Source organism: Lemur catta, chromosome 15, assembly GCF_020740605.2.
Source record: "Lemur catta isolate mLemCat1 chromosome 15, mLemCat1.pri, whole genome shotgun sequence".
In the NCBI taxonomy this organism is placed as follows: Eukaryota; Metazoa; Chordata; class Mammalia; order Primates; family Lemuridae; genus Lemur; species Lemur catta.
Window position 1 is genome coordinate 19,946,081 of NC_059142.1, and position 21,920 is coordinate 19,968,000.

General features: G+C 54.4%; 1 protein-coding gene across 2 annotated transcripts; it reads right to left on the minus strand.

The window, feature by feature from the left end:
- Positions 1 to 5,097: 5,097 nt before the first annotated feature.
- On the minus strand, positions 5,098 to 21,767 carry LGALS9 (galectin 9). Of its 2 annotated transcripts, XM_045525410.1 has the most exons (11): positions 21,691 to 21,767; positions 15,782 to 15,873; positions 13,207 to 13,432; positions 12,264 to 12,374; positions 11,201 to 11,296; positions 9,497 to 9,532; positions 8,224 to 8,265; positions 7,687 to 7,775; positions 7,374 to 7,536; positions 5,726 to 5,872; positions 5,098 to 5,211 (listed from the first exon to the last, which is right to left on the minus strand). In XM_045525410.1, exons 1-10 carry the CDS (start codon positions 21,727 to 21,729, stop codon positions 5,726 to 5,728), a joined length of 1,041 nt encoding a protein of 346 aa, XP_045381366.1. In that variant the 5' UTR covers positions 21,730 to 21,767; the 3' UTR covers positions 5,098 to 5,211. The 2 variants fall into 2 exon arrangements, with proteins under 2 accessions (XP_045381366.1, XP_045381367.1); XM_045525411.1 differs by having other exon boundaries at positions 5,098 to 5,872; positions 13,207 to 13,408.
- Positions 21,768 to 21,920: the final 153 nt, after the last annotated feature.

Consider the following 21,920-nt stretch of genomic DNA (forward strand, 5'->3'; position numbering starts at 1 on the left):
CCTTTTAGGTTCAAAGTCTCCCAAAAGGCTTCTAGCGAACCCTTAATTAACTCTATCTATGTGAACAAACAAACCCTTAATTAACTCTAGCTATGTGAACAAACGGTTACAAAATCTTTCTAGGACAAACGTCTAAGATAAAACTATCACTTTAGCAGAAACGTTAAACAGAGACATAGTGGCTCCATATTTCCTCATCTAGTTACCGTGGATTGAGACAGGTAGTCAGAAGTCAAGCAAGAGCTGTCCCTGGGGCCAACTGCTTTCAGCCGCAGGTGTCTGTCTCTCGGGCATGCACTCTGATCAGCTCCCATCCCCTGGCTCCGTGCAAACCTGCTTTGTCATACAAAGCAGGCGAAAGCCACAGGCTTGAGACTGCAGCGTCACCTTGGAAAGCAGCTGCAACTGACCTTTCAGACGCCCTCCTGAGGCGAGGCAGCTTTTGATATGCAAACTAACATGTTCGTGTATTCCTCCAGGGCAAAGCCCTGCAAAACTACTGAAATCATTTCTGTCTCTAATGTTATAGGGGGCGTTTCCATAAATCAATATTTCTTAGGCGCAACAAACCTGCGCCTGGCTTCCTGGCCCTGCCACAGCCTCACAGGCTCTGTCCCACCCTTCTCCCATCTCAGAAGCAACGGGCTCTTTCCTGGGTTCACCCGGATACCAAGTTTCCTAATCATGTTACCAAAAGCTCGGCACTTGTCCCCAAGGCCACATCAAAAGAACGAGGACAAGTGGATAGGAAAAGGAAACAGGAGTTTTTTTAATTTGCTGGCAAATGAAGAGGATGGAGACTCCTTTCTTAAAGTGCCATTGTCCCAATCATAAGCAGAAATACAGAGCTTTTAAAGGGAGGGTTTTCAGCTTTAGGCTATTACTGAATTACAGTGGATGGTTCTGATCCCTTCCATCTCCGGGTGAAGACAATCTCATGACCTCCACCCTCCCATACCTCACCCAGAAAATTCTGTTGCTCCATCTCCTATGGTACAAAGAACAAAGGACACTCCACTGCCCCTCCTGACCACTGGCCTGAAGCAGGGACGAAGGTTTCAATTCCCATAAAGAGTGGGGGAGGTTTCAAAAAGACATAAAACATTTTTACCTTTTTTGTTTCAGGCCATTTCCTGTGTTACATATTCCCCACTGTCAATTTGACCCTTCCATATCTTTGGGAGGAGGGGCCACATAGTCATCGAGCTACTTCCTGCTGAATGGGGGTGCTGTTTTAGATGGAAGGCTTGTACTTACTTATGTCATTACAAAGCTTTGGCAGTAGATTGGCAACAACAGTTACCAGACAAGCAAGGGCATAAGCAACAACCACAACCACAAGGAGTGACAAGACGATGTGGAGCATACCTGGTAAGAGAGCTTCTACCCCACTCAGTATCTAAGGCACCAGTACGACTGTGGGACCTTCCTGTCACCTTGCACAGAATGTCTACGACAGGGCTGCATAAGAAAGAAGCGTGGGGACCTCTGAGTGTGCAGCTATTACTTGGACATGGTAGGTGATCCAAGAGACCGGCTTCTGCAAATTCACAAATCATGTAAATACTTGCACTGAACGAAGGTTAGAAGGACAAACCCAGCAGCAGGACAGATCAACAGAAGAGGTGATAGCCCAGGGAAGTCCTCACTAAGGAGCTGTCCCTCTATCCTATAGACAGAGCCAATAACCAAAGAAAGATTAGCGAAAATATCAAAGTTTTCATTTTTCCCTTTTCCTTAGACAGATACTTTAGATTGCCTAAAGGCTGGCCTCTCCACTTGGGGCTTGGGTCCTCTTCCTCCATAGGACACCTCTTTACTCTGGTATGGTGGACCCGAGGTTTTTACTCCTGACGATTTCTACAAGGTGTGAGTTGTTAGAGGCACTTCAAAAGGTCCCTTCCTCTTCTCTGCTTCCAACTCGGGTGGGGGCCTGAAAGAGGCCAACTCCTGCACAATGGTTAGTATCTGACCCACTCGTGTGACATATTGCTTTACTCTGTTTAACTTAGTCATGCTTATTATTATATATTATTATACTTCCCCGGGGTGCTGGAAAGGGTCTCTCATGAACTATTTCTTAGGGGCTTAACTGAAGCCTGCTTCTAGGGGTGCCTCTATCCGGAGTAGGACGAGAGGCAACACCGTATCCCACTCGAGCTGGGTTTCCTGCATCATTTCCGGGATGCGTGCACCTTCCATTCTAGGTGTAGGGCTTTGCTGACTGGCTGGGTCACCTCCACTACAAAGAAGAGTACATTGTCACTCTTGTGGAATGCCCAGAGCTCCATGGACACTCGGACAGGCTTTGATATGCTCCTGGGTCCTGTTGACAATGTCAGTCCAGAGACTGAGCCAATAATGAGAAGCCAGGGCGACCTGTCTGAGCTTTGCCCACATCGTTAGCTTCCAGCTCTCTTCCTTCTTGGCCCTGGCCTTCTGGAGCTCGGCTGTGCCGCTGGGGGGATGTGGATTGGAACCACCAATGAGGCAGGGGAATTGGGCCCCCTCCTTCCTCATCTGAGTCCTGTACCGAAACAAAAGTTTTGCTCATCATCCTGGGGCTTTCTTGCTACCTGGGGTCCTTTGCAATTTGGGGGCAATGCTCTTTCCAATGTCCTTTTTTACAAAAATCACACTGATTGCACACAAATTGCCCTGTTCCGGCTATGGGTGCCTTCTGGCCAAATTGTTTAGAAAGAGGGACTGTTCTACCTCCGAGCCACAACCTAGTGGGCGCGGGACTGGAGAATTAGTTCCAGTCGTGCCCTCTGCCCCACCCCTCTCAGGGCACCGAGATGGCATTGGCGGCGATTGCCCCAGCCTGGGAACTGCATGGCAGGGGGAAGGCCTCGCTTTCCTGAGTGGGATTCCAGCAGGGGTCTCACCAGTGCCAGCCTGAGTGCGGCCAGGTCCGTGAGTTCCCGCGGGTCACCGCAACTGTGGTGGGCGCCGGCAGCTCCCCGCCGTGTCGTGTGTGCACCCAGGGTGGGGTCAGGCGGGTGGGGGGCACTCCCTCTCCACCAGGCCCACCTTCCGGGCGGTTCTCATGCACAGCAGCTGGCCCAGAACTGGTGCTGATCAGGGAACCCTACTGTTTAACTAAAACAAAGCGTCACGACTATCCCTCCCCCAGCACAGGTGTGTCTCGTACCGTTAACTTCATCCCAGGCCTTTAAGATTCTACATATGGGATCTTGTCCCATTTACCTCACCTTTGACAAAGTAATCCCAGTTGTAAGACAGTATAGTAATCCAAGGTTTCATTCAACAGTTACTTCTCACACTCCAGCGCACACACTGGATTACAATAACACTACTCTCTTTTAAACATAGACTCGCAGCTATAAATTGGGCCATTCACCCAAGATTTCTCTGAAAGGACTTTCAGGTGGAACGGAAACGGAGCCACCCACGTTAAAACAAATTCACAAACGACAAACACAGAAACTACCTGGAATTCTCAACACAAAAATGCCAAGGCCTACCAGATGGGAACCACGAAATGAAAACTGAGGCCTCAATTGAGAACCAACGTCTCCTAAAAGGGGACAAATGAGAACCGAATCCTCTCAAGCAAAAACCAACGTCTACCACCCACCCCAGGTTCCCTGGGAACCAAAGTGTGGTCCACGTCCAAACCGTCTTCCCTAGTTCCACTCAGCCTTGTGACGTGCACTTCAGTGGCACCTCCAAGCAAATCCAACAGGAAGGTATGAAATCCTCCCAAATGGGTGGAATCAGGGTCTCTGTGTGCATGCTCGGGAACTTACTCAACCGGCTGGGCTGTCCAGACACTTTACAAATCCATCTCCTTCTCCTCAACTCAGTTCAGGTTGGTTGGAGCTGCATCCATTCCAGGAGAAACATATGAGACTTCCCCAGAACTAAACAGGCCCCGGCAGCTGCTGGGTAATTCCTTACTTTTGTACTTGACAAGGTGATGCTCCTCCCCTTGGCTTGACCCGGGGCTCCTCCCTGCCTCTTCCAGCAGTGGTAGGGTGCCCTTCCACCGGGGAGCCGACGGGCCCACCCACGGATGCCAAATCTGCTACTGAAAGCTCAGCATTTGTCCCCAAGGCCACGTCAGAAGAATGAGGACATGTGGTTGAGGAAAAGGAAAGAGGAGTTTATTAACTTGCTGGAAATGAGGAGTATGGAGACTCCTAACTTAAAGTGCCATCGTTCTAATCTTAAGCTGAAATACAGGCCGAGTGCTGTGGCTCATGCCTGTAAACCTAGCACTCTGGGAGGCCGAGGCAGGAGGATCGCTCGAGGTCAGGAGTTCGAGACCAGCCTGAACAAGAGTGAGACCCAGTCTCTACTAAAAATATAAAGAAATTATTTGGACAACTAAAAATATATATATAAAAAATGAGCCGGGCATGGTGGCACATGCCTGTAGTCCCAGCTACTCAGGAGGCTGAGGCAGAAGGATCGCTTGAGCCCAGGAGTTTGAGGTTGCTGTGAGCTAGGCTGACGCCACGGCACTCTAGCCCGGGCAGCAGAGTGAGACTCTGTGTCAAAAAAAAAAGAAAAAAAAATTAAAATTAAAAAAAGCTGAAATACAGAGCTTTTAAAGGGAGGGATTTCAGATTCAGGCTATGGCTGAACTATAGTCTATGATTCTGATGTGTCCAATCTCAGGCAAAGACAGTCTTGTGACCTCCACCCACCCGGACCTCCCAGACCTCTGCCTGGACAATTACCTTGAACCGTCACCTATGGTACAAAGAACAAAGGGCACTCCTGTACCCCTCCTGACCACTGGCCTGAGGCAGGGATGAGGTTTCAATGCCCAAAAAGAGCAGCGGGAGGTTTTACAAAGACAGAAAACATTGTTCCGCTTTGCCCCCAGGCCGTGGCCTCTGTTACAGTCAGACACTCCTGCCCACCCGACCCAGCCCCAACCTGCTTCCTCCCACCCCCTTATGGCATTTGTGCGGGACCCACTGGGACTAGGTGTGCATGTCAGGACCCCCTGCGCAAAGGGAGCCCACTCCTCCCACGCCGCTCGGCAGCCCCCCAATCCCAGAGAATCCAAAATGTCTCCAAATGAATTTAATAAGCCAGAGCCATCCCACTTGTGTGTAACAACGCATGTTTTTATTTCTTTATTGGAAAGACGCTGGGGCAGAAGAGAGCCCCCTGATGAGAGAGAAGTGCTGGTCAGTTGGTGGGGGCCAGTGGGATGTCATCAGGGTAGCTTTCCTGGAGGGAGTGAAGGGTTGATACAAGGTAGGAGAGTGAGGTCAAAGGTCAGAGGAAGGGAAGGGGCAGAGGAGGTCACTTCCCACCAGGAGTGGACAGCTGGTGGCTTGGAATGGGGGTGGAGTTGCATGGGGGACAGGCAGGTGGTTGAGAGCCAGATGGGGTGTAGGTCCAGGCTTGGGGCTTGGGAAGGCTCAGGACCCTGACTCTGCCCAGGGGACTGAACATGGGGCTGCACCCCACTTCCTCCTGCACCCCTATCCTTGGACGGCAGGATCAGGACAGCCGGAGCCCCAGGTTCTGCCCCGGCTAAGCGAGGCCATCCCAGCTGGCCGCCGTCTCCCCTCCAGGCTGGGGGCAGCCAGGAGCAGGGCAGAGAAGGACCTGCCTCTGCAGGGCAGCCCCGGGCCTGGGCACGGTGGAGAGGGTGGGGCTGGGGCTGGGAAGGGGACGTGCTGGGGAGGCTCAGGCAGCAACTCGCTCCAGCCCTCGTCCCCAGGCCCAGGGAGCCCACCTATGTCTGCACGTGCGTCAGCAGCACGTCGCCCCCCACTTCCAGGCTGTTGATGGCCGGCAGGTTCTTCAGGCGGTGGTAGTACTCAAACAGGTGCTGGCCATCCACGGCCACCTTGAGGCAGTGGCTTTCACACATGATACACACCTGGGCAGAGAGGCCAAGTCATTTGCACTACACCAGAAAATCCTCAACCCAAAATGCAGCCTGCGTCCCCCCTCCTTCCTCAAGCATTAAGAAGCCCTGGGGAGTGATGTGCTTCTCAGTAAACATGCCCTGAGGCCTCCTTCCCCTGAACATTAACATATGCTGTTCCCCTGCCTAGAATGCTGTTCCCCCCATGCATCCCAACCGCAGACCTTCCTACCTCCTGTCCCCTCCTAGTCAAGTCAGCTGCCCCCTCAGGCCAGGTTCCCACCTCCAGCCCCACTCTGCAACTGGCCCCTGAGCTGCCAGACACGCTGGCGGGTGCCACGTGTATGCCCAGGACCCAGCACACGGGAGGCCTCCCCGCCTGGACTCCTGCAGCAGCCTCCTAACCTGTCTTTCCCACCCCAGTGCATTCCCACGAGGCAGCCCGGGACACATGGGAAGACACCATCATCCCCATGGCAACAGCTGACACAGCACACTGTGCGCTGGGCGCTGTCCTAAGTATGGTACAGATACTATCTCAGTCCATTCTCACAACTCCGTGACATCCGTATTATTATTAGCTCCATTTTGTAGATGAGGAAACCGAAGCACAGAGTGGTTAAGTCACTTGCCCGAGGTCACACAGCTATCTATAAATCAGAGTATATATACTGTTCCCCGGCTTGAAACACTCCAGTGGCTTTGCATTGTATTAAAATCAAGCTGCTTTTCATGGCTTGCGAAGCCCTACTCCAGTCATTTTCAACCCGGATTGCAGAGCATAATCACTTAACGCACATCGTAAAAATACGGACACGCAGGCTCACGGCCTCATTGGCCAGGAATGGGGCCCTGATTTCTCTTTTGTCAGCTGTCTGGGTGGAGAATGCCGGCTCTGTGTGGTCTGGGGCTACAGCTGCGCCCCACCCTCTCTGGGCCTCACTCTTTACCCTGCAGGCCCTGGCCTCGCTGTCCCTGCACAGGCCACACCTGTGCACAAAGACACCATTTTTCTGTTTGTTTTCTGCCTGGCACCTGTCCTTATCTGCAACGCTCTGTTTATGTTTCTGTTTCCTCGTCCTTCCCCAGCTGAACTGTGAACGCCCTGGGGTCAGGACTTGTCTGTCTGCTCCATGACCGCACCCCCAGCATGTGGGGTGCTTCCTGCACAAGGTGGACCTCCGTGAAATGTTGCTAAATGGTTGTTGAATGAATAAGTGAAGAAACGAATGCTACTTCATTCTTGGGTCTGATTTGGCACTTAACTGGCCGCGTGACCACAGGCAAGTAACCTGCACTTGTGAGTTTGTTTCCTCATGTGTCAAAGCAGATTCCACACCTCCTTCATGCAGGACAGTGACAATAATAATAACTCGGTGACCACGTTCTCTTCTTCTAGGCCCTCACCCAGAGGGATCATCTCCCGTCCTGCTCAAGGTACCCCCAGACCTCCCCTACCCGCTCCTCGTGCACCCCTGTGAGCCCCTGTGAGTCCCGGGCTGTGGCACCTTACCAAGAAGCTCTGGCCTCGGGTGAAGGGCATTTTTCGGGGCAGGCTTCGCTCCTCAGGCCCCCAAAAGCTATCGACCTGGGTGTTCCGGACCACAGCGTTCTCATCGAAACGGGGGTTCAGGTGGAAGGCGATGTCAGTCCCCGAGCGCAGGTTGATGTGGAACCTGGGGTGGGCAGCTCCCATGGACCTTCTCTGCCCACGGGACTCTGGGCCCCAGCCCCCCCCCACCCCCAAGCTTCCCAGAGCCAGGCGGGTGGCCAGGATGACCCTGAAGGTCTCTCCCCTCCCAGGGACCCCCGAGTGTGTGGCTTACTTCTGCGCGCTGGGCAGGACAGTGCCCGACAGGACGATGCACTTGGACGGGTGCAGCCCGCCTGGGATGGAGGTGAAGAAAGGCATCGGCTGTTGGGGGGAGGGGCTGGGTCAGCCTGTGGCAGCAGGAGCAGCTGCCGCTGCAGAAGGGGACTTTGTACCAGTCTCCGTGCATTTGGACGGCCACCCGTGAAAGAGCCCCACCATATCTTTACTTGGTTCAGTAAATGCCACAGGAAAAGCTTCCAGCGATCCTCAGGTTACTGGGCTTAAACCGTCATGAAAGGAACTTTGGCCAAGCGCAAAAGGATTGTGGGTGAAAGGGGCAGGCCCTAGAACTGTGCTCAGGTTCAAGTGGTAATTTCAAGGGTGAAAACTCCTTTCAACACTCTCCCAATTTACTTGAATGTTTTTAGGCCTTCAGCTCCCCAGAGCACTGCTCGTACTGTGGTGAGGCCCGAGGACCACCCCAAGCTGCCCGTCACCCCCACCTGCCTGGCACAAACAAACTGCCACCCCTCCCCGAGGAGCCACTCACATAGGTCGTGTTGGGGTACACCATAGGTGGGATGGTAGGAATCTGTTGAAAAGAGAGGAGGATATTCAATGTGGCAGCACACACACGTGTGCACAAGCACAAACACACACACACACACACGTGTGCACACACACAGTCTGTAGGGGATGCTCCAATGTGAGGCAGATCGTGAGGCTTCGGCCCTTGGATTCTCCTGGTCACCTTCCTTCTCATCTCAGCCTTCCCGGACCTTCCTGCTGTGTTCTTCCACCCCACCCAGGTCCCCTGTCCCTGCCCCCTTCACAGGCAGCTGCACTCGCTCCAGGTCCCCTGCCTGATTCGTGCCATCACAGGGAGAAGAAGAGCTTGGGCCATGAGCAGCAGTGATGTCCTGGGAGTTGGTCCCCAGATGCAGGCTCAAGAACCTCAGATCCAGGCTCAGGAACCTCAGATCCAGGCTCTGGGGCCACTGCAGTCCCCTCTCAGTAACAGAAGGACCAGTTCCCCTTCTGGTCTCTAGAGGACCTGACTCTTGGGCCACTGGATCAATCCAGCCTGCTCCTGAATTCCCGCTGTCCCAAGGAGAGTTTTAGCCACATGTCTCCTGAGCTGGGGGCCCAGCCCCAAACGTCCCCATCCTCCTTGCTAACCCACTTTCTTCCTAACTGTAAGACTCTAGGGAATTCAGCTTTGGGTGAAGGACAGCGTGAGGCTGTTAGCTGACCGGGATTTTTAGGCTTATAGGGAACACGTGTCCAGGGGTGCTGTCCCTGGTGTGGGTGACTCTGGGGCTGGAAGGAGGAAAGCAGGTCTTACCCAGCGCTCAGCGCCAAGACCACCATGTGCCACCAGAGGGCGCCACGTCACGCGCACCCTCTGCGGTGAGTTACCCTTGAGCTGTAACCACCCAAAGGCGGTGACCAGACCCCAACAAAGGGCAAGTAGGGGTGTTTCTTCTCTCAACAGGCCCACGGAGGGGCAGGGGTTGGATGGTGAAGAAAGATGGCTGCAATTGTGGCCTCTGGCCCATCTTTCTTCTCAGGGAACTTTCTCTCAGCGTAGCCTCACTTTGCAGCAGGGACAGGGAACGTGGAGCCCACAGAGCGGCAGGAACTTGAGCAAACAAGGGGATTCAGGTTGTTCCCTTTCATCGGGGCCACCCGCCACACCCGCCATCTCCCTCCAACACCACTGGGGCCGGGCAGGTGGAGGAGAGGGCTGGCCCTGCCTCCTCCTTCTAACGCACAGGAAGAACCAAGATGAAGAGGGCACAAAAAGAGAGCAAGAGACTTACAAAGGGGGCTTGGTAGGCAGGACGCAGGCCCGGCGGCTGGAAGGGGCGAGAAGAGTGAGAACGGTGGTTACGGTTGGCACCTCGGCAGGGAGAGGATGGCAGAGCTCCGGGGTGGGTCTTGTGCTGAGAAATGCCTCCCGCAATGCTCACCCGCTCTGCCTCCCCAGCAAGCCTTCCTGAGCCTGTGGCACCCAGATTGTTACCCCAGGGGCACAGGGGCTCCGGGTTGGGGGGAAATATCCCCATTGGCTCCTCTTGCGGGGGGGTCCAATGGAGACCACATTGCTTCCCGCAGCTCCCAGAGCCACATCTCCTCCATCAAATGAAAACTAGCCTTTGGGCCGGGCGCGGTGGCTCACGCCTGTAATCCTAGCACTCTGGGAGGCTGAGGCAGGAGGATCGTTTGAGCTCAGGAGTTCGAGACCAGCCTGAGCAAGATTGAGACCCCGTCTCTAAAAAATAAAAAAAAAAGTAAAATAGTAGAAAGCTAGCCTTTTCTGAAGGCTCACTGTGGGCCAAGCTCTGGGCTCCAGTGCTTTCCAGCGAGGGAAGCATCCTTAGCTCCTGTTTCCCTGGGGAGGCAACGGGGCTCAGAAAGGTTAAGCAACTTGCCCGAGCTCCCCGGGTAGAAGGGATAGAATCCAAAAGGGTACCCAGTTCTGTCTGGTTGTACCCACCACCCCTCGCTCCTCCCCAGGGCCAGGCCCAGGGCCAAAGTTGGGCTAGCCTGCAAAGGTTCCTTGGAATGTGACCTGCCCTGAGTCAGTGTGGCAGGAGGCAGGCGCCCTGTGAGTCCCCTGATGGGCCTTAGGAAGGATGCATAGATGGAGCCCTCCCGGCCCCCACTGCTGAGTGGCTGAGGAAAGAGCTGTGTGCCTGCTTGTCCTGGACGCTGCCCCCCGTCGGTAGACTGCCCCTGCCTGGCTGTGTCCCATTCTAGCTGGCTGGGCAAAGCACACCCACAACACTGCACTGAGTCCCTGCCGAGCGCCAGGCACTGTGCACATGAAAGAGCCATAATCCCAGCCCTCCAGGAGCTCGCAGGCATGGGGACAGACACGCAAACGCGGTTACAGCGGGATGTGGTGACTGGCACAGCACAGACTATGCAGAGCCCATGGGGACACAGAGGGGAGCGGCCAACACTCTCCCCAGGGGAGCAACATTGAAGCAGAGCAGTGAAGGGCAATTAGGGGTTTGCTGGGCGAGGCTGGCCAAGGGAGCTTTCGGCACCAAAGTCAGCACGTGCCAGGTGGGGTGGGCAGAGGGGGCCTCGCTGCCTGAGCTTCATGGGGGGGTGACGCTGGGGGCCGGACTGGGGCTCTATGTCCTGCTGGGGAATTTGGCTGTGTTTAGAAGGGCTTGGGCTTTCACGATTTTTAAGCAAGGAGAGGACGTGATCACATTTGCTTATAAGGTCACTGTGGAGGGGGTGGGAATTAGGAGAACCAGACAGCTGTCGTCATGGTAAGGATTCTTGGTGGCCTGGACTAAGGCCATGGCTTTGGGGTGGGGGAGACATGCTGGTGCAGGGGAGAGACATAGGAAGGGGGAGGGAAAGATCCAGAGGAACTCCCAAGTCGCCGGGTCTGGGCACCTGGTGGATGGAGACAGGGAACTCTTGGGTGAGCAAGATGGGGCCTCGGGACCCTCTGTCCTTCCTGCTAAGCGCTCAGCCACCCGGGGCCTCCGTGTTAAACTCACCTTTGGTTTGCGGCCCCTGGGCCTGTGGGGGAAGCGGACAGGCTGGGAGAACAGCGGCATGGAGTAGGCAGGCTGGGCGAGGGCTGCACGGGTGTTCTGTTAAAACAAAAGGCAGCAGTGGGTGAAGAGAAGCATTCGTGGAGCTGAGGAAGAGCCGTGAGGCAGGGCTGGGGGCAGAGGGAGAGAGCTGCTGGGCAGGGGCGAGGGGCCAGCTGGGGAAGGGGCAGCCATGGGGACCAGCAGGTGGGCAGTGTCCCTCCTCTCCCCACTTCGCCAACCCCCAGGGGGGAGTCAGGAAGGGGAGGAGCAGGAGGGATGAGGCCCCAGGGTAGAGAAGCTCATTTCCTGAGGACCTACTGTGTGCCTCACCCATCTCAAGGAGCTCCCTCAAGTGCCAATACATGGTACAGCCTGGTGCCCTGCGGGAATGTGGGCCCAGGTCACCCTAAACTTCCCGGTTTTTACCTGGTATCTCCTGACCTTTTAGATAGATGCTGGCAACGCGGACGAAATTTTTAAAACAAAAACAGGGACAGACAAACCCTAGGGGGGACCCGGGGGCGCTGCTTTGTGACCTCTGACGTCTGTCATCTCGTTGAGCCACACACCTCATAGTGGGGTGGCCATGATGATGCTCATCCCACAGATGAGGAAACTGAAGTTGGGAGAAGAAATCACTCATCGAAGATCCCTTAGACAATGAGAGTGGCAGAGCTGGGCATCGGAACTGTATTCGGTTTGGATCCTGAGCCTGGGCCTCTTTCTGGGACTATGTGGCCTCCTGACCAGGGTGGAAATCGAGAGGGACAGAGGAAGGAGTGGCCGAGGAGTCTGGGAGACCGAGGCAGGTGTTCCGGACAGAGAGGCAGACACAGAAGGAATGCAGAGTGACAGGAGATACGGGGCAGGCAGACACCGGGCCAGGGAACCGGAGGTGTATCCCCAAAGTCACCTGCATAGGAGACTGGCTGGCAACCTTGGGCCCACCCAACAGGGCCTCGGCACAGCTAGGCTGGGCCCTGCACCCCAGCCCCTGGGCCAGGTGCCAGGTGGACGGTCTGACCTGGAAGGTGATGCAGGACAGCTGCACAGAGCCGGCCACAGAGATGGTGTCCACGCGGTGGAAGGGCACGCGGTGTGAGTACTGCACAAAGAAGCTGCCGTTCACCGTCACCTGCCAAAGGGGAGCGCGTATTCCAGCAAGGAGCCCCAGGCAGGGCAGGGGAGCCCTCCCGAGCTCCTGGACCCCTGCTTCTGGAAATGAAGATCTGAGTCTGGTCCTCACACCCACCCCTGACCCAGGGCCATCGGCCGTCAGTGCTGTGCCAGATACCGGAACATGCCTGGGATCCAAACGCATCAGCCTGAATCTCTGCCTGGCTCCAGTTGTTGGCTTTTAGTTCTTACGTCTGTGTCTTGCAGTAGGTTTGTCTTTCTAATCATAGCTCACCTGGGGTAGTATTTATATACGCATAAAAATGCTCACGAGGACCAGAGGAGAGGCGGCCTCAGGCTGCACACTGAGTGGATGGGAACATCCATGTCCTGGACAAGCAAAGATGTGAGCGCAGAGACATTACTCTGCTTGCCACGTGATGTGGATGGGCTTACACAGCCAGAGCATTAACGGAACCTGGATAAAGGCTGGAACAACGCTGCTGAAAACACATGTTACCATGGCCCTGGAGTGGAAGAACGGCTAGAGCAGAGGATGGGAATTAACTCGGACTTTCAAGACACACTGTGCCAACAAGCAACATGGTCACTTATCTCGTTCTTATTTTCAGAGGAACAGAATCAACATATGCACCTACAGATCCACGTGAAGGCCTGTAAAAAGACTCTGCCACCATTGGTGACACCTGACAGGGAAATGGTCCTGTTACCGGCACACTGGTGTTACTGTGACTGGATCTCCACGAAGGTGGTAATTTGAAGGCTTTTCACCAAGCCCCGTGGAGCTGTGGGGACAGGAAGCTGGAGGTGGCGAGGGGATTCCTGCTCACCTTGAAATCCGAGCTCTGCACCAGGAAGCAGAGCTCAAAGGGCCTCCCCTTCTGGAAGGGCATTTGCATCTTCCTCTCCTCTGGCCCCCAGCGTCCTTTCTGCCTCGTGTTGCAGACCACATATCCTCCGTTTTCAAAGCGAGGGTTGAAGTGGAAGGCAATGTCATTGTCACTGAAGCCAATCTGCAAGTTCACAGCAAACCTAGACCCGGGGAGAGCAAATAGTCTGTCGCATGGCTCGTTGCCAGTTACAGGAACAGGAGGGCCTGGGCACCTCTGACGTGTGTTTCCTGGGAGCTGGTGTATAACCTGTGTGGTGAGACTACTTCGTTCAGCTAATTTGGACCTAAAGTGTTTTTGTGCAATTATTGCATTTTGCCTTTACAGCTTGATTTTCTAAAAAGAAGCAGAAAATGGGTAAAGAATGGCACTGGCACTAGCACCGGGATGCACGGTCTGGGAAACCAACTTCAGATTGGTACCGAAGATGGAAGTTGTTAAGCGGGCCCGGAAGAGAGAGCCTTTAGCGCCAGTGGACCCTCGTTGGAGGCCAGCACACGCCTGAGTAACTGGGAAAGAAGAGAACAGATTTGAAGAACATGTGACATTGATGGGAATTGACCTAGAAAGACAGTGTCTATACGGGAGGCATAGAACACATGTGAGCTCTCCAGCCATGGAGACTTGCACCGTGTGAGCCTCTCCCGCTCACGTGCTGCCGTGTGTTTGGGGGAGCACGGGAGGGGTGGGAGGGGTGGCCCTGAGCACTGCTCGTCATTCTGGGATGACCCCTGAACCTCACCCCCCTCGAGTTGCCACACCCAGGACAGGGGCGCCATCCTTTGGGGATGAGTAAATGAGGCCGAAGCCTCCAGTGTAGGTAAGTGCGTGTCCTCTCTCCTCCCCCCTCTCTCTCTCCTCAGGGGGAGCCTCTCGCCCTCCAAACTTCATTTGGGTGTCACTGGGGCTCCAAGGTGGGGCATTTAAACAAAGGAAACTTCCAAGGAGCCTGGCTCACAACGGGTGCTCAATAAATGTTTGCTCTGCTTTATCCTTGACGTATGACACTTGCACCCTAAAGCCAAGTGAGGCTGAGGTTCTCCTCGAGGCATCTGTCTGGGCCAGGCTTCCCAGAGCTCAGTGTGAGTGTGGCTCCAGCTTGCCCCATGGGGGCGCTCACCTCCCCAGCCAACACACAGAGTGTCAGGGCAGGCCCTCGCTGTCTGCCTTCCGCACACCCCACAGGGCACAGCGCTGCGCCCAGCACAGAGGCAGCCCTTGATAGACTTTCTCCCAAAGTCCTGTAGAGCCTATTTGATTTCTCTGTTGGAGGACGGCACATTCTGGAACACTCTGGCCATCAGAGCCCTGCTGCTGTCCTCAACGCCAAGTCAGTCCGTGAACCCTCAGTCAGCGGGGCCCACAGGAAAGTGCTGCTCTGGGAATACTGGGAGGATGGAGGCTCCAGATGACTCTGGAATCAGAAAACACTGTCCATATTGAGAGCATGGCCTTGCTAATGAAATAACACAAAACAATTATGTCACCCACAGTCTCTCTGTAACAGCTAAGATCAATCACATGAGCTCTCGCTAACTGGCACCCCACAGGCTTCTGTTTTCACAACATCTGAAAAGAGCTCAGCAGACAGAGAGGAAATGTGAATCTTTCTCTTTTTCCTTTGCCAGACCTACAGACCAAACTGCTTTGAGAATTTGCTTTACAGCCTTGAAGAGCTCCAGAGCAGACAGAGCAGGTGTGAGCTTCAGGCCTCAGTTCCTGCCCAAAACCAGATCCTCAAAGGTGAGATCACTGACAAGATCACATCCCCAGCGACAAACCTGCCTCACTAGACCAGCTTAACCACATTCTAGTGATAACCGAGTCTCCAGGAAAAGAAAGACGGGAGAGATGGACAAGCTGACATCTTCCAGCTGCCTCCTGCTCATCGCTCCACAGCCGCTTCTCTTATCAGCTGACAGCAATCACTGTTTCTTTTTCCTTTCTTTTCCCCATAAAAACGGCACAGATGAGCCTCTCCCTGTTCCCAGACAGCCCACCCTGGAAGGAGGCAGGGTGTGGGAAGCAGCCCTCATAACACGTTGGTATTTTGAATTGACTTAGTATTTTCCAGAAAAGGCCTTGAAAGTGCAACGGACCAAATTACTTTGGATGGAAACTTTAAATACTTCCACTATAGGAGAATGAGGAATTCCAAGTAGATGGAAGCACTTGATAGGAAACAAAGGAAGTTCTCTTCTTGCAATTCTGAGTCACAGTGTACAAAATTCAACCCTGTAACATAATTATCTACCTCTGGGCTCTCCCACTTCCCTCCTTAGGCAGTGAGCTCCTTGGAGACAGGGAGCCCTGGGGGCCCCATTATCCCTGGAGTCTATGTTAACGGTGGCCCTGGATGCGGGTGTGGAGTGGTGCGGGACAGGGACGCATTCAGGCTCTGCTGAGCCAGGCGGGCCAGCTTGTAGGTTGTTGGTGGATCTCACCTGAGCTCACAGGCACAGGGTTGCTCAGGGAAGAGGCTGGAGAGAAACAGCAGGGCCTCCCGGGTACACACCTGTTTTCCCTGGAGTTAAGAACGGAGCCATTGACGGTGATCTGAAGTCCATCCTGGAGACCCCCTTGGATTGCCCCAGAAAAAGGGACCACCTACAGGGAGAAGGTGTGAGGCCGTCAGTCGGTGGCTGCCCTCCTCCTGTTTGTTCCCCTCCAGCACTTGCCAGTGGCTGCCTGGGTGTGACAAGGTGAACAGCTGTATGAACAAGTTTCAGTGACCCCTCTATGTTTTCTTATAATCCTCTCCCTCAACAACTACTTGACCTTTCCGAGTTGTTTCCCAGAAATGGCGGAGTTTCTGCCAGAGTTGGGGGTGAGATTCTGAAGGCCCCTGGGCAGACTTCCTGAAGCCCAAACTGACCATCTCTCTCTAGCATGCCCCTATGCATGTAGCCCCTTGTTAGTTTCAAGACCGCTTGCAAAAATGCAGGTAGGCTCTTGTTCATTTCGCATCCTTAAAAGGCCATATTTGCCTTTGGTCGGGGACAGGGTTTGAGGTAGCTTTTCCCGATCTCCTGACCAAAGCCTCCCTTGGCAATGCTCCTTCTCTCTGTACCAGAGCAACCGGACCTAGGCTGAAACTCCCTTGCTGTTTCCATAGCAACAGCACTGTGCTAGGGGCTGGGTGCGGCTAGACCAGGACAGATGGTGTCCCAGCCCCACAGGCCTTAGGGTCCTGTTTGGAGGCAGACGCCGATCCAATCAGGCACTCAGACATTCTAAGCTTGTGATAAGGGGACAGGCTGGCGCTGAGAGGACGTGACAGGGAGCTGACCTCACCGGAGAGTGGAGAGGAAGTGAAAGCTGCACGGGGAATGCACCAGGAGGAAGGCCTCAGGCCGGGAAGTGACATGGACGTGGCCTGAGAGGGTAAGGAGCTGGGGTACCGGGGGCTGCACCCCAAGCCACGCTCCCAGCAAAGGCCCAGAACCCAGGCTGAGCATTCAGAGGCCCAAGAGGCAAAATGGACCCACCAAAGGTGTGGAAGCTCAACCTTGGACTCACCTGAGAGGGCGGGAAGGAGTCCCCCCTGCCACCACTGCCATGTAACAATGACCACCGTGACTTCTGCCCTCCTGGCCACTTCCAGGAGAGCCTCTTCCCAATGCTCTCGGCAGCCCCAGGGGAGCCCCCTCATCTGCTCCTGCCCCTGGGCTCCCCATTGCTTCCCTCAGGCCCTCAGCAGCCTCTGAAGCCCTGGCTGAGAGTCTCCACCCCTCCTAGGCAACCACTCTGTCACATCCTCTGTTCCCTGCCTCGTTAGAGGGGTAATGGGGTCACGGAGAGGATCCGCTTTGTTTCAGAGTCTGGGCCGCCTCCAGGTTTGCTCCCTAGCTCCGCTTTCATTACCTGAGTCCTCGTGAACCTTGTTTGACCTCTCTTTGCCTCAGTTTCCTCATCTGCAAAATAGGAATAACCACCTGCTACTGCGTTGGATTGTTTGATGATTTAGTAAGAAAATGTCTATGGTGGAAGACACTGGCTCATAGTAGGTGCCTCTCCAGCTCCCTCGACCTTGGTCTTTCTGAGCAAAAGGCCCAAATTGGTACTTCTCCACTTTCAAAGCCTACTTTTGAAATATCTTTTGTCCAATGTGATTCTGCAAAATGCCTTAAAGCACAGTTCTATCTCCTAGCTGATTTTATGTTTCTCAAGTTGTTATTGTGTTATCTAACATCTCCTTTAGGTCAATTTGTAAAAAATTAAATGCCTACAGGAGTGAGACAGTGCTGTGTACGAGTGAGATTGCCAGGTAGGACAATAGGGAGTGGTGGGGACTGTGGCAAAGTAGACATCACCACCACCCCCCTCACCTAAAGGGGCAGCATCCCCTCAGCCCTAAACAATGATTGCCATCCAGGCCCAGCATTGGCAGAGCTTCCAAACTTTTAGGAAAAAATGGAAATTTGAATTTATTTTTTTCCTATAAAAACTTTCTAATTTCTGGGGAAAAAAAATCCTTCAAAATGGACAGTGTAAAATTTCTACATTATAGAGATACATAATGGAATTTTTGCAATGGAATGATATATCTGGATCTGCTTCAACATATCTGAGGGTGGAAAGGGAAATAGGTGAGGGTATGGATGAAGCAAGACAGGACAAGCGTTGATGACTGTTGAAGCTGGGTGGGTGGTGGCTGTGTGTTATCTGATATTATTCTCTCTGCGTGTCTGAATTTCCTACAATAACACGTTGAAACAAACACTGTGCAGACCAAACAAGAAGCACCCATCAGCCTAATTCAGGGCACGGCCGCTGCTTTCTGGCCTGTGTCCTTGAGTTGTGTGACCACACAGAGCCTATGGAACCCATCCGAGCTCAGTGTACACGACTGACCCCGTGAAAGCCACAGAAATGCCCGTCTCATTCAGACAGTCTCTGCTACCCATGGACTTGAGAGAGGTGTCTTTTGTTACACCTCAGGGCAGGTCTGAACTCTGCCATTAAATACTTTAGAGACTTTGAGCCAATCCCAGCCTCTCTGTGTCTCCGAGTCCTCTCTGTCGTCCCAGCCCGTGCCAGTGGCTGGGGAGAAGTGAGTCGGCCCGCCGCGGGTATGGACCAGCACGGCATAGTGTCGGGAAGCCTGTCTTCCCTGAAAATGTTTGTGCAATGTGTCCCCTCGCCTGCTTGTGGGAGCCTGAAATTCTCCTCTGAGCCTTTCATACCATCCCGAGAGACGGTGCTGAAAATGCGCGTGGTCCTAGGACGCACGGGCAGCCTCTGCTTAGGCACATCAACGCTAAGGCGGGAGACCTGAAGGCGGAGGGGACGAGGTCGGGAGCACAAGTGCACAGAGGCGCTAAGGGACCTGGGATGGAGGGAGGTCAGGTAGGCATCACGGGGTGGGACAATACAGCTCCTCTCTAAGGCAACAATTACCCCAAAAAGCTATGTGAGATTTCACTATGTCTGAAATGGTAACTAAATTAAGTATAATGCTACAAGTACGTTTATTTAGTGCAGCATTATCATAGCAAAGGATTGCAAAGAGCCTAAAGTCCACCAATAGGAAAAAGGTGAAAATTATGTTATTTCCATACCACAGATTCGATGTAGCCTTAAAAAGGAAAGAGAAAGGAAGCAGGGAATTCCTCAAGCACTGAATGATGTCATTCGTATAAGAAATGGGCGGCAGAAGGCTGGCCACTGGCATTTACTTATGTGTAGATACACTATCTCTGGACTGATTCGCAAGAAACTGCTAACACTGGGTGACTGCAAGGAGGGTGTGTTAGGCTGAATAATACTCCCCACCCCCCAGAAAGGTCCACATTCTAATCTCTGTGACTATGTTGCCTTTCACGGCAAAGGGATTTTGCAGAGGTGACTGAGTGAAGGACTTGAGGTGGGGAGATTGTCCTGGATTAGGCGGGTGGCCCCGTGAAATCACAAGTGTCCTTACACCAGGGAGGCAGGAGGACAAGGGTCAGAAGCGGGGGTTGTGACAACTGAAGCAGGGAGCTGCTGGCTTTAGGACGGCAGGAGGGGCCCAGAGCCAAGGTGTGCAGGCAGCCCCTAGAAGCTGCAAAAGGCAGGGGAACAGAATCTTCCAGAAGGAAACAGCCTTGCTGACACTTTGATTTTAGATTTCTGACCTCCAGAACTGGAGAACAAATTTGTTGTTTAAAGATGTGAACTAAAATAAAACCTCAAGCTCCCCAGCCGACTGAATGGACGCCTTCTCAGCCAAGGGGACTCCCCTGCACGGAAAAAGTCCTTAAAGCTGAGCTGCCGGCTGTGAAGCGAAGGGAGATCAGACACCCCTAGTTATGCCCTGTCCCTTTTGGAGTTAATCTTTGTAGCAGTAAGATATCAAATCATTAAGAAGCTTCAGGCCATGCAAGACAAAGGTGACACCTGCAGGTCATCATTCACTTAGGTAAACCTCTTGAGATTATTTTACAGAGTTCCAGTTCTTTTCCGTTGCCAAAGGCTGGCCAGCCAAGGCTGCTGGGGAATGTGGGTCCCCGTGTGTTACTCAGGGATCTTAGCAGAAGACACAGGAAAAAAACTGGACTTGCTTTTGCTCCGTGCGGTGCAGGAGGTTGGATTTTTGAACTGGATTTATGGTCCCACAGGCCTGGGCTCGCCTCCCAGCTCCATGTGCCAGCAGTCCTGATGTTGGCCATGTCACTTGGTCTGTCTGTGCCCTGGTTCCCTCCTCAGAACAGCGGGACAATTGTGCCAGCCTGGCAGTGTTCCGGAGAGACTCCCTGAGATGCCGCGTGGAAAGGGCCTGGCTCATGGTGGCCTTGGCAATGAGGCTGTTTGCATGGGATGCGGCTGTCCCTCCACGGGGTGAGAACCTGCCCTCTACTACTGGTCGTGCCCAGAGGCTGGGGACTTGCCCCTCCCCCTCCTGTCTGGAAGTCTAGAAAGCGGAGCCGAGCGCTGTAGACCAGAGTGTGGGCAGCCTCCTTGTGGACTCAGTGTCACCAGCCTCCTTCTGGACCCGGTGTCACCAGAGGGCACCCATCCCGGCTCGGCCGGGGGGAGCCCAGCCTGGCTGGCCGGGGCTGCCCACCAGCAGGAGGTGGCTCCGAGGCCCTGCTGGCAGCCCCCCTCCGTGCCTGTGTTACCTCATTTAGCCTCACAACCATCCTGGCCATCTTTAGTGCCACTTTTACAGATGAGGAAACCGAGGCCCAGAAAACTTCAGTAACTTGCCCAAAGCCACACAGCTGGTCAGCAGCAGAGCTGGGGGTTGAACCCCAGAACCCACGTTTTAACCCCGACACAGGCTGCCCTCATAGACAGGCCCAGAACATCCTTGCTCCCAGCTCCCCAGTGTTTCCCTGGGCCACACAGCGGGTCCCTCCCTGTTGGTGATTCTGGCTTCCCTCCTGGGCCTCCGGGGAGGCTGGGCTAGAGGAGGCTGGACAGGCCCTCCTGGCATGTGCCACTCCTCAGCAGAACAGGGGACTGTGTGACCCTCCGCTACAGAGAGCGTTTGGAGGAAGTGTGGCTCCGACTGCCAGAGGTCATTGGGTCACCCATGTGAGGCTTAACCTGCTCAGCCTGGGGGAGCCCCCGGGGGAAGGACGGGTGCTCTCCACACCTGCGGCGGCTGCGGTGATCTCTGTCTTCTACCTCTCTGAGCCTCGGTTTCCCGTGCAGGAAGCGGGAATCGCAAACCTCTCAGCGCTTAACAAGGCCACCTGCACACAGGGCCTAACACATGGGTGAAAGGCACAGAAGGCAGCCCTGGCATCCCACGCTGCAGAGTGGGCTCTCCGCTCCCCTCTCCCTCCTGTGACTGTCCCTCTGCAGACGCCCTGGATGTGCCCTTGCCTTGCTAACTCTGACTGACCCCTCAGGGCACAGACACCTCCGCGGGACTCCTTCCCTGCTGGCCCCAGACCGTTAGCACTAAACACGCCGAGAGCACCTAAGTGCGCTAGGCACTGCTCAAACATGCTAGATATGCTCCGCGCCTAATCCTTACCCCAACTCTGGGAGGTGGGCCCAGGTAATATTCCCCTTTTACCGATGTGGACACTGAGGCCCAGAGAGGTGAAAGTACCTTGCCTGATGTCACCCAGCTAATAAACGGTGGAACTCGAAGAGCCCTCTCTGGTGCCTGCCCTCAGCTACCGTGCTGGGTCTTTATCTCCCAGAAGCTTCCTCTGTCCACGAGCGCTCTCCCTCTAGACAGTGCTGATGCCTCTCCCCCCAAGCCCCCACCTAGAGCAGGACAGGACAGCTCGATAAACCTTGGCCAAACCCACGAATGATGGTGACTGACATCCCTGCAGTCGGGCGAGCTCAGGGTGGCACAAAAGGTGCGTCAGGATGCCCCACCACACCCCTGCCACCCACCAGGTGTTTCCTCAGAGACCCAGAGCTGCTTCCCCCCGGCTATGGCAGCCAGCTCAGCCCCACACCCCCAGTCCTGGGACTCACCGGGCTCAGGTAAGGAGCTTGGACCCTGCTGGCGGCCATCTGTCCTCCGCCGTCTTTCTCACCAGCCGGGCAGTCCTCTGCACAGGGCATGGCTTTCCAAGGATATATAAACCAAACCAGCTGGCAGTGATTCAAATGGACAGGTGCCAGGAGCATGAGGAAGTGGTTCTGGAGAGACAGAACGGCAGGGTGCTGGGGTGCAGGGCAGAGGGTAGAAGTGGGCAGGCGGA